The sequence below is a fragment of the Triticum urartu genome, chromosome 4, assembly GCF_003073215.2.
Source record: "Triticum urartu cultivar G1812 chromosome 4, Tu2.1, whole genome shotgun sequence".
NCBI classification, from domain to species: domain Eukaryota; kingdom Viridiplantae; phylum Streptophyta; class Magnoliopsida; order Poales; family Poaceae; genus Triticum; species Triticum urartu.
In genome coordinates, this window is record NC_053025.1 from 149,309,213 (window position 1) to 149,320,346 (window position 11,134).

General features: G+C 48.8%; 3 protein-coding genes across 3 annotated transcripts; 2 read left to right on the forward strand and 1 right to left on the reverse strand.

Moving 5' to 3' along the window:
* The first annotated feature begins 285 nt into the window (after nt 1-285).
* LOC125551164 (protein OCTOPUS-like) lies at nt 286-2,599 on the forward strand. Its single transcript, XM_048714322.1, has one exon. It carries the CDS (start codon nt 598-600, stop codon nt 2,095-2,097), a length of 1,500 nt encoding a protein of 499 aa, XP_048570279.1. The 5' UTR covers nt 286-597; the 3' UTR covers nt 2,098-2,599.
* Nucleotides 2,600-3,705: 1,106 nt separating this feature from the next.
* LOC125551165 (protein prenyltransferase alpha subunit repeat-containing protein 1) lies at nt 3,706-7,743 on the reverse strand. Its single transcript, XM_048714323.1, has 11 exons — nt 7,440-7,743; nt 6,973-7,092; nt 6,598-6,873; nt 5,984-6,094; nt 5,777-5,867; nt 5,553-5,621; nt 5,319-5,396; nt 4,637-4,720; nt 4,416-4,466; nt 4,112-4,327; nt 3,706-3,994 (listed from the first exon to the last, which is right to left on the reverse strand). The coding sequence occupies exons 2-11, from the start codon at nt 7,062-7,064 to the stop codon at nt 3,875-3,877; spliced, it is 1,188 nt and encodes a 395-aa protein (XP_048570280.1). The 5' UTR covers nt 7,065-7,092; nt 7,440-7,743; the 3' UTR covers nt 3,706-3,874.
* A 36-nt stretch (nt 7,744-7,779) lies between these two features.
* LOC125551166 lies at nt 7,780-8,802 on the forward strand. The gene is made up of 2 exons (XM_048714325.1): nt 7,780-8,159; nt 8,248-8,802. Exons 1-2 carry the CDS (start codon nt 7,932-7,934, stop codon nt 8,578-8,580), a joined length of 561 nt encoding a protein of 186 aa, XP_048570282.1. The 5' UTR covers nt 7,780-7,931; the 3' UTR covers nt 8,581-8,802.
* The last annotated feature ends 2,332 nt before the right edge of the window (nt 8,803-11,134 follow it).

Consider the following 11,134-nt stretch of genomic DNA (forward strand, 5'->3'; position numbering starts at 1 on the left):
CTGGTCACTTGTAATTAGAGGTGTTGGCATGCATGTTTTGTTACCCTGCCCTTGGGATTTGTTTGTCTGGCCAAAATGGAACTAGACACAGATGTGGGAATGCATGAAGTGAAATGTTAAAGCAAATGAAGAATGGAAACAAACAAATGTGAGTTGTTCTGGAATGTGCAACAAGAGTCCAAGATGGGGGAAAGGGTAAAGCAAAAGAGGGAGAAGAGGGACAGGGGCAAGAAAGGAAAAGTGAAAAAGAAAAGGAAGGTAAAGAGGTCGCCATCACTGCCTCTGCCTGATGAGGTCTGTCTCTTTTGCCTGCTCAGCTCATCCCCTCTCCCAGCTGAGCTGAGGGCTCAAACAGCAGTAGAGAACACAATAGATACAAGAATACAACACAAGAGTCTTCCATTCCACTCCTCATCTTGTCTTTCTCCCACATCACAACATCACAAGTTTCTTTCTTCTCTTCTCTTCTCTTCAGACAAGAACATCAGCCCGTCTTCTTAAGTAGGAATTCAGTTCGCCAATGGTGCTGCCTCCTTGCCCTCTCCCTTGATAGATATAGACAGACGAGTGAAGTGAGTGAGCAGTGCGTGAGTGGGGATGGATCAGCCGGTGCCCTCCATCTGCGGCCTCCACCCGGGCATCGCCGTCACCGGCTTCTGCTCCGCCTGCCTCCGCGAGCGGCTCGCCGGCCTCCACCCCAGCGACCCCGCCGACTCGGCGGAGCTCCGCCGCTGCAAGTCCTTCTCCTACGCCCGCTCCGCCGCCGCCTACTTCGAGCCGCAGCGCCGCTCCTGCGACGCCCGCGGCGCCGCCGCCCTCTTCCACCAAGAGACAACCTACCTCCCGGGGGAGGAGGAACATCTTCCGCCAACAGCGGCGGGCAGGCCGATGAAAGACCACATCCACCAAGAGTCCTCCTCCAAGAAGACCGCCGGCACATTCGGGGGGTTGGGCAAGAAATGGCAGGAATGGCGCCGCAAGAGCAAGCTCAAGAAGCAGGAGCAGGGGCCCATCGCCAGCAGGGCCGCCATGCCGCACGAGAATCTCCGCCACCGCAGCTTCCGCGACACGCGCTCCGAGGTCGCCGTCGACGCGCTCGGCCGGCGCTCCATCGATGTGGACACCCTTCTCTCGATGGACGCCGGCCGCATCTCGGTGGATGAGCCCCGAGCTTCTTGTGACGGCTACCACGGCGTACGGTTGCGCGTTCCCCCGATGCTGTCCCTGGTCGAGGATGCGCCCGTCCCACGCTCTGATGGCCAAATCCCCGTGGAGGAAGACGAGGACACTGAGCCCGGCGGCTGCGCCCAGACAAGGGACTACTACTTGGACTCCTCCAGCTCCAGCAGGAGGCGCCGGAGCGTGGACCGCTCCTCCTTCTCCAGCCGCAAGTCATTCTCTGATGCCAGTGACCTGCCCAGGATGATGGCCGGTGCCACTGCCAATGCCAATGCCCGGGTTTCACCGGCCATTGGTGCCGAGTTCTATCAGTACCACCACGCTCAGAGTCAGAGTGTTCTTGACCATCATCAGCAGTGGGAGCAGGGACCGAATTCTTATTCTCTCCGGGATGATGATATGTCAGGGAGCATTGATCTGGCGGCATTCCGGGATGGCATCCCTCTGCCGGCCAAGAAGTCTAAGAAGTGGATCAAGGGGTGGAACATCTTTGGTCTCATACATAAGAAGAGCAGCACCAAGGAATCTGAAGCTGCCAGTTTGGCCAACAGATCATTCTCGGAGAAGTGGCCCGAGCTCCGCGCAAGGGGATACAATGGGCAGATGCTCAGGTGCAACAGCAGCGTAAGCGCGAGGAGCTCCTTCGGTAATAGTGGTGCAGCAATGGGCGGCATGAGCGGGAGGAGGAGCAATGTGGAAATGCATGTTAATGGCTTAGGGAGGATGAGAAAGGATGAGGTTTTACTCGAGAGGAATTTCAGTGCAAGGTACACGCCTTGCACGGTCGATAATGGCGCGATCCCTTATCCAATCGGAGGTGCCCAATTCAGCCGGCGAAATCAGAATGGGATGCCCGGGAAAGGAAGGCCTGCTCGTTCATCCAATTCTTTGCCTCGTAGCTCGCTCGGGATGTACTGATCTAGCAGTGATGAAGGCAGGTTTATGTTCTTCTCCACCATCTTATGTGCCTTGGCTACAATGTGCATATCTATGGTAGCTAGCATCATCAGAATCAACTTTTTATAGGCTCAGATCAGAAAAAAGGTCGTCAAGTGAAGTGGTGATGGTGTTGGATTATATACCTTAGTTTTATTTCCTACTGGGCTTGGGAGTGGAGTATAGCATTTAACTTTACACCCTTGTATAAGATATGCCATATGTATGTTTGCTTTTGTCAATTGAATTCAAGTTAGCATTCTGGCAATAGCAATAACATGATGTAAGGGCTATGGAATCGAATGCCGGTAAGCTGGTCGGTGTTGCAAGATGTTTTGGATCTTGTTTGATATTGACAGCAAGAAAATTGCAGGGTCGTTGTCACAGCATAGCAGCATGCCAGGTTTTCTTCCTCTTTTGCTCATTGTGTTGTGTGCCGTTTCTTCCACCAGAAATCCTAAATCTATGGGTATCTTTTGCTGCTCACTTGAATTCTAATCCGTCTTCACGTTCTTCATTTCTTAAGCCGTGCTTATGTTTTTGAAAGGCTACAGAGGTTGCTATTTTCAGGTTATTGTAAAAATCATATTACTCTGCTGGGTAAATCAGATCATCGTCATGTCATCTAAGGATGTCCTATCGCATTTCCTTTCTTATGTTTCAGAATGAAGCAATATGTAAATAGCAGCTTGATGCCTTCATTAAGAAAAGAAGCCCCAAAGCCGAATACCCAGCATCTAAATTCTGCTCAGCCGTAAGGGGATTATCATAACCCCAGGCACCATACCGAATCTAAGTTGAATGGATTGTGGTCCTTATTCCACTAGCACTGGTGCTAAGTTAAATGCAAAAGTATATCTGGGGTGTCTATTTGCAGTTGGAGGGGAGCTGTATCTGTTTCAAATTCATAACGAAGGTAAATATACAAGATCACTTAACCAGAAGCAGCCTTAACTACTCAGAAAGTTAATTTGATTCCAGGCCATGGCATACGAAACAAGGTTCAGTATGTCTGCGCAGCAACCTTAAGAGCATTACTAGTAGAACCCTCAAATCCTCAAACGCTCACCAGCGTTTTAAAGGTCCAAAAATGATCTTTTTGTGCACTTTTACGGATTGAAAAACAGGGGCAAAGATTAAAACCCTCAAACCCAATCCTTATAACGGAATATTCCCCATGAACGACGTTGTCGTTGCGCGCGGGAGGTCGACGGGGCGGTCGCCGGCGACGGGGGCGACTAGCAGCGGCGGTCGCGGGCGTGGACGCGGGAGTTGGGAGGATTTTTCCCTCCCGCGCGAGTATAACCGCCAAATGAGGGTTGGGGTAGGTTTTGCTCCCCAACCCTTACTTTTGAGGATTGGGAGAGGGTTTGAGGGTTGGACCTTTAAAAAAATTTAAGGGTTTGAGTGTTAAGGGGTTCTAGTCTACGGCTTTTTTTCGACGAAAACTGTAAAAAAGCAGTTATTTTTAGGGATTTGAGGGTTTGAGGGCTCTACTAGTAATGCTCTAAGAACATCAATATCCTAAAGCTTTTACACTAACAACACAACGGCAAGAATCCCACAGGAACAAATTAAGTACCCCCACCATGAAAACGAAATTATGTTTCTGTTCTAACTATTTATTGCTACTTTATCTGTAATGTATAGGCACGAGTTTCCAGAGCCGCAGAGCTCAATGATCTAACACTGACAAATAATACAGCAACTGTAAAAGAAAGAAACGCACAACACAGCAGCATCTGCAGGTCAGCACTCATCAGTGAAGCAAATGGGTCCACAGTCTGCTCTTCTCCGGGCAGGCCCTTGCCAGCACCTCCTTCAGGCTTCCCGTCGACTGCAATATCTCTTCCACCTTCCCTTTCACCGCTGCATCTTGCTACATTCAGCAAAAACATATCACACCACTAGTTAGCTTTTCTTCTTCAGCCAAACGCCACACCATAATTAACATATGCATCGCAATTCAACTTGGGTTTGTGAAAGAAGAGGTTGCCTTAGATATCCACAGAATGTAGAGCGCTGCAAGCTCCGCCTGGACGCACATTTCGCCAAACTCATCGCTGGGAGCACTCAGGCAGTCTGACAGGAGGTGTATCTCTTGGGATAGGAAGAGTTCTGCAAGGGATTCGTTTGACGGGCTGGTTTCCTCACAGCTGAGCAAGTGTTGTACCCACCACTGTGAGAGGAACCGACGATGGTTCCACAACGACTGCATCAATAGTTCAATACAGATCATCTTCACAAATCAGTCACACCCCTGGCAATAATATCATCTTTGATTCACCGCAGGTACAAACCTCTCTCCCTTGGTATCGTCTGATGAGCGTCTCATTCCACCTCAGCTCCTCCTGTTTGGTCATATACAATCAAGTCTCTCTAGCAGCATGGCCTAGGCAAACCAATCTTCTAACATAAAAATGAGATGGACATGGGCTTGTTTTCGCCTTCGTAACTGGTGTATATATAACTAAATGCACACAACAATGTAAGTGATTAGCATTTGATAAATTCACCATACCTTCCACATTAGATAAGCTTCTGACTGGCAAATAAGGGAATCTTCTCTGTTCGCTGCACCATCTAGTAATGCAAACAGCAGGGACTACAAAAAAGAAATAATACGGCATGTTTGCATTAACCCTTGAATATGCATATGTTGTCCTAAAGAATAGTTAGAAAACAGGGTATGAGTGCCTATACAGAATATTGGAATGTGAGAACAAATCCAAATCCTAAAATAATGCACATTTTGGTGTAATTGAAAAGCTTTGCAGAGTGATGCACAAACAAGCGGTTGATATGACATAACATCAAGTAAGATATAAAATAGCTTTGAAATAGTAATACCAACAGGCAACAGTTCAAGCTACAGAAATAAGGAAGGGCCTAACCCTGCGGGGACTATAACAAAGAAAAGATACGGTATGATTGCATTAATCCACATTGAATATGCATATGCTGTCCTAAAGAACAGTTAGAAAACAGGGTATGAGACTATGAGTGCCAATACAGAATGTTGGAGTATGAGAACAAATCCAAATCCTAAATAATGCACAATTTGGTGTAATTGAAAAGCTTTGCAGAGTGATGCACAAACAAGCGGTTGATATGATATAACATTGAGTAAGATATAAATTAGCTTTGAAATAGTAATACCAATAGGCAACAGTGCAAGCTAAAGAAATAAGGAAGGGCCTAACCCTGCGGTAGTGAAAGCAGCAGTTGTCAGCAACATGCAACTCAGCCCATTTTTTTGACTTGTTCAGCTCATCTAGCACCTTCAAGAAACAAAAATTAGATGCTCTGATGATGGGAGCAGAAAGTCTTGCAACAGTGCAACAGTCAAGGCCAAGATTAAAGCTATGATAGTGTTCAGGAGCCCCATACAAGATCACGAATGCGGGACAATGAATGTTAATCAGTTATAACCTCACCTGTTTTGTTTTCATGTAAGGAATAAGCCAGCATCGATGCCTCCACGCGCGGTAGTTCATCTTTGATTTCTGCAGATGGAGTAAAGTAAACCTATCATGTTGTTGCACACTGTACATAGCTAATCGCGTATAAGTGATTTAGCAACCAGCTGCAAATGAAATGTCATTAATTGAGAAGAGTGGACGTCAAAATTCTGAACAAGCAAATATTTGTGGGCTATGACCTCTGCCATGTCTTTTACGAGTAGAGATTCCTTGTCTATAAGCTCCGGCATGTCCTGAAGGTGTTGTGCAAGATTTTTGATCACCCATCTCCTGTTGTAGACATTAAGGTGTATGTTAGTATAAACAAGTGAAATCAACATGGATTTCCAGCAGCAGAAAGATGGGTTGAGTTAGTTTAAAGGGAAGGAAAGTGTAGGTTTGTGTACCTATGGCTCCAGGTACTCTCATTCTTTGGCGAGTAGGAGAGGATCAAGGCACACAATCGCAGCTCATCCTTGAGGTGCGAGAGATTATAATTGGTGGACAGCACCATCTTCCTGCACAAGACTATAGCTGTTACAATAAGGCGAGTGTGAAAGTAGCTGGCATTATATAGACTACTAATAGGGAAGAGGATTTGGAGCACCTGGGTGCTCCACCCCCCTATATGAACATTAAGTTCAAAAAAATACCAGGAAAATTCAAAAAATAAAAACTGAGAATTTGGTATATCAAACTTGGGTACCCAATCTACTCCCTTGTGAAGTTTCCTGTAAAATGGCATCCGTGGTATTCTCAGTAAAAAAGACAAAAAAAATCCTATGTATAGGAAAAAGAACTGTTTCGATGGATCGTAGGTCGGAGTGTATTTCCTTCGCAACGGATACATTTCCTGGTATTTTTTTCACGAAACTTCACACAGGAGTAGATTGGGCACCCAATTTTGATATCTCAAGATTCCAGGTGTTTTTTGAATTTTCCTGGTATTTTTTTAATTTAATATTCATATAGGGGTGTGGAGCACCCAGGAGCTCATGTGTATTTTCCAGAGTTATACTACCTGGAGTTCCATGCGGTGAGCAAGTCAGGGCAGAGTATGAGCAGCGCCTTGCTGTGTGTCATGATCAAGGCAGCATCGGATGCAGATGGTGATGACGAGGGATTGAGTGTCGCGTTGGAGTGTGCGCGGCGAGCGGCGCGGTAGAGGTCGGGCAGGATGCTGGAGGAGATGGCAAGCTTGTGGTCGACGCACCAGAAGTATTGGGATGTGGATTTGTTGGTGCTGTCTACGAGTAGCGAGTGGAACTGTGTGGGATGCAGGAACCCGACCTCGTCTCTGCAATGCCATGAAACCACGCCATGAATTGGAGACCAGGGAATGCGGTCTAGGGGAAGAAATCTGAAAGAGAAAAATAAATAATGATTGGATCCTTACATGAGGGGGTCGTCATGGAGGATTCGCTCAAAGTCGCGGAGGAGATCCTCTTCCGCTTGCGCTGCTGCTGCTGCTGCTTCTTCCGATTCCATTCGCGGTCTCTCTTGGTCTTATTGTTTTCTGCTCTCCTCAAACCAATATGACAATGACATTTATATTGATTCAAAAAATGAGAACAATGTATCAATTGTTTGACCCAAACTGAAACAATTCAGTAGTAAGTAGGTGCATTCCTGGAAATCACAGCTCAAGATGCCACATGGATTCAAAATATGGACCCAAACTGAAACAATCCAGTAGTGACTAGTAACATTCCTGGACAGACTTCAGGAGTGTAATACAGTACAATTTAGTAATTTACAAAGGAGCACAGCAAGCCTAGATTCGTGAGCAGGTGGCAGCACGACGAGCAATGAATAATGAGTAAACAAAAATTCGGAAACGGGGAGGAATCTCATCAAACGTACCTTTAAAATCGGGCTGGGCGGCTGGCTGCTGGCCTGCTGCAGCTGCACAACGCCGGCTGCCGGACGCTGACTGCCGAGTGCGGACTGGGCGGCTGCTGGCTGCCGGCTGGGCGCGGTGGCACCGGGCAGGGGCTCGGCGGGCAGCGTCGCCGGCGAGGCACGGAGCTAGGCGGCGAGATCGGCCGGAGCGCGGAGCAGTCGCGGGGAGAATCAGGGGACGGGAGGCAGTGCGCAACGGCTGGTGACCACCGCGGTCGTGCGACGAGTCGAGACTGTGTTGCTGGGCTTTTTTCTCTTTTCTTCCGGCCCAACTTGGTGGCTGATTTTCTCTCTCTCTCTCTCTCTCTGTTTTGTTGGTGTGGTTGAGTCGACTGGTAGATGCGGCTGGTCTGAGACCTTGGTCGCGTGGCACCAACAACCAGAGTCAGTCGGTCACAAATTCCCAAATCCACGGGAGAGAGATAATCATCAGCAGAGCTGCAGCAGGTGGCCATGGCCGACTCCCCCGAGTTAGCTCGTGCTCGGGACGTCCTGAGCGTCAGCGCCGACGAGCACGCGCGGGTGGACGCGCTCTCCTCCGCCGCATCCGCATCCCTATCACAGTCCACTACTCATCTGTCGCCGAGCTTCTTCGAGGGATTCGCGCTGCGCGGGATCCGCGTCCTCCGCCTCCACCCGGGCTTCATCCACTGCTCCTACACCGTCCCCCCGAGCCTCACCGTACGTCACTCGCTTCTTCCTTGATCGATTTCACTTTCACCTGTCTGTCTTGATCCCTCCTGGCTGAGCTAAACACGCACGCACGCAGGACTCCACCACCGGCTGCCTCGCCGCCGGCGCCGTCGTGGCCCTGGTCGACGAGATCGGCTCCGCCGCCTCCATCTCCGAGGGCCAAAACCTCAAGGTCTCCGTCGACATGTCCGTCGCCTTCCCGGATCTCTCCCAGGCCCGCCCGGGGGACCGGCTGAGCATAACGGCAAGGGCACTCGGACACAAGGGCGCCTACTCCGGCACACACGTGCTCTTCACCAACGCCGGCACCGGCAACGTCGTCGCCGAGGGCAGGCACTCCCTCTTCGGTAACATGAAGAAGTCGCCACCACCCAAGCCAGCGGCCACTACTCACAGGAGCAACTTGTGATGATGCCTCTGCCTGCTCCTACTCCGCTACTCTGTTCTGTATTCTGATGAAGAGTACCTTGCCATCAGACATCAAGTATAAAGGAGATATGTTCTGAACGGGCGCCTACTCCTCTCTTATCAGTTCGGCCTGTATATGTAACATTGATTCAGAGCAGTACGATGTATGATGTGTATTATGCAACTCGACTTTGGTAATCAGAACTATCATTCTCCATGTCTACCACAGCTCCTGCTACCTCGCTGGACACCGTGCCAAACCGGCGGCGCCTCCTCGCCCTCCACACAATCTGAAATTCTTCCCCAAAGCCTGTTATCTGGAATTCTTCCCCAAAGCCTGTTGCCCTGAACTATAGCCCGGGTGTTGATAGCGAGAGGTGGACAAAAACACAAGGATTTGCACTGCGTACAGGGTTCAGGGTCTTACGTGAAACTAGAACTCGGGACCTTGAAGTGCATCCAAAAGCACGATTCATATATTAAATAAGTGGTCGTTGTCTAACATTTGTTCGTTTACATGTTATATGAAAGAAAGCTGCAATTGGTACTTCGTGTTGATATGATTCGAATGAAAGCTGCAATTCTATCCATATGATTCTCTTTTGAATTAGCTTCGGTCTGCTACTCCTACGTGTCATACTGCGGAACAAGTATCTTAATTCCAAAACATTGTCCCAGATGACGCTGAGGTTGACTGATTCGCCCTTTTGGAAATGATTGATGAGGGTGAAATCAGTCTTTTTCAACTGGACAAAATTTGTAGTTGGAAATGGTAATACCACGAGGTTCTGGGAGGACACATAGCTAGGGAAGACGCCCCTTGCACTCTAATATCCATCTCTCTATAATATTATGCAGTGAAGAGAAGCCTACGTTGCAACAGTATTATAATCCAATCCTCTGAATATCTAATTCAGGAGGACTCTAGCGGAAATCGTTGGGAAGGTTGGCTCCACATGATGCGAAGATTGATGGAGGTCCACCTTTCTCAACAACCCGATCGGTTGAGCTGGAAACTAACAAAGAATGGTGAGTTTTCGGTTAAATCCATGTATTTGGATGCTATCAATTCTAGTGCTATTCCTCGTTCGAAACATGTGTGGAAAGTCAAAGTGCTTTTAAAAATCAAAGTGTTTATGTGGTTTATACATAAACAAGTCATTCTAACTAAGGACAATTTGGCAAAACGCAATCGGACAGGATCTACAAGATGTAGTTTCTGTGATAAGGACGAGTCCATCAAACACCTCTTTCTTGACTATCCCTTGGCAAAAATTTTGTGGCAGACAGTGCACTTAGCATTTAATATTACTCCTCCGAATACCATCAACACGTTATTTGGGACTTGGTTAGATGGGTTAGATTCCGAAACTGCACGACATATTCTTGTAGGAGTATGTGCTTTATTATGGGCAGTCTGAAACTACAGAAACCATTTGGTTTTTAACAGAATAACAAAAATTCATTTATTGCAGGTTATCTTACAGGCTACTACACTCATCATATGTGGTCGCTACTCACTCTGACGGAGGCCAGGGAGCGTTTGGTTACTGGATCTATCCGATGGGAGACGGTAGCTCGGGATATCTTCAACCGGTTTGGATGGCGGTCATTGTCGGCGTTCTGGGACCAGGGGTGCCCAGACTTGCCTGCATGCAGGCTTGTGCGTGGCTCCACCAACGGCCTGGTACATCCCATCTTCGGCAGCAGCAGCTCAAGACCCTCGCGAGGGGCCAAGCCTCGCGAGGCGGACGACACCAAGACCTCCCCAAGAGCAGCCTCACTAGGTTGGCTTCCGAGGAGTGGAGATCTCTATGCAAGAGGGACCTCGCGAGGTTCACGTGACGTGAGCCATGACGACCAAGGACAGGCGGGCGCCAATGGGCGCAGTATGTCAGTTTCCTCTTTCGTGCTAAAGAGGCAGGCGCAGGCGAGGAGTCCCAAGGCATCTGGCAAAGGTTTCCATATCGGTGCAACAAGACCAAGACCAGCAGGACGGCATGACGGAGGTCACCACGGAGCCCACAGCAGCGTCACCACCAGAGCCTTTGGCAGGCGAAGACCACCTTTTGTCAGGACAGCTTGTACTAGTTGTCCCCCTTCAAACTTGGCTGTTGTGGGATCCCTTCCTGCCTAATATTTGGGAAGAGGACTAGGGCCTCTGTAAATATGACTAGCCACCACCATAGGTAGGGATCGACTCATCTTGGATTGGATCCACTTCATCCCCACATCCGCCAGCTCGCCGAGCTCAAGAACACCTTCCCTCCTGAGGCTGTTCACCCATTGTACTAGTTCATCCTTATCCCGCAAGACAATCCACCAACACCACACTAGAGTAGGGTATTACACCGCAAGGTGGCCCGAACCAGTATAAACCCTTGTGTCTCTTGTTATTTGGGTTCGTCGAGTTAGGCCGTGGGATCGTTAAGCGAGCAAACTAGGGAGAGAGTGTTCTTCGTGCGCACCCCAGAGTTTGAACCTCAAGGGTTAGTCGGAACCCACAATCCGACATTTGGCCGTCAGGTAGGGGTGCGCCGAAGCTTCGCCTCTCC

Excerpts from the sequence above, each read along its gene's own strand:
- LOC125551164 (XM_048714322.1), top strand. The coding sequence starts at position 598 with ATGGATCAGCCGGTGCCCTCCATCTGCGGCCTCCACCCGGGCATCGCC.
- LOC125551165 (XM_048714323.1), bottom strand. The coding sequence starts at position 7,064 with ATGGAATCGGAAGAAGCAGCAGCAGCAGCAGCGCAAGCGGAAGAGGAT. Across the intron at positions 6,874-6,972 it reads CTCCATGACGACCCCCTCAT|AGACGAGGTCGGGTTCCTGC; the intron begins GTAAGGATCCAA and ends ATGGCATTGCAG. Across the intron at positions 4,328-4,415 it reads GACGATACCAAGGGAGAGAG|TCGTTGTGGAACCATCGTCG; the intron begins GTTTGTACCTGC and ends CTATTGATGCAG.
- LOC125551166 (XM_048714325.1), top strand. The coding sequence starts at position 7,932 with ATGGCCGACTCCCCCGAGTTAGCTCGTGCTCGGGACGTCCTGAGCGTC. Across the intron at positions 8,160-8,247 it reads CCGTCCCCCCGAGCCTCACC|GACTCCACCACCGGCTGCCT; the intron begins GTACGTCACTCG and ends GCACGCACGCAG.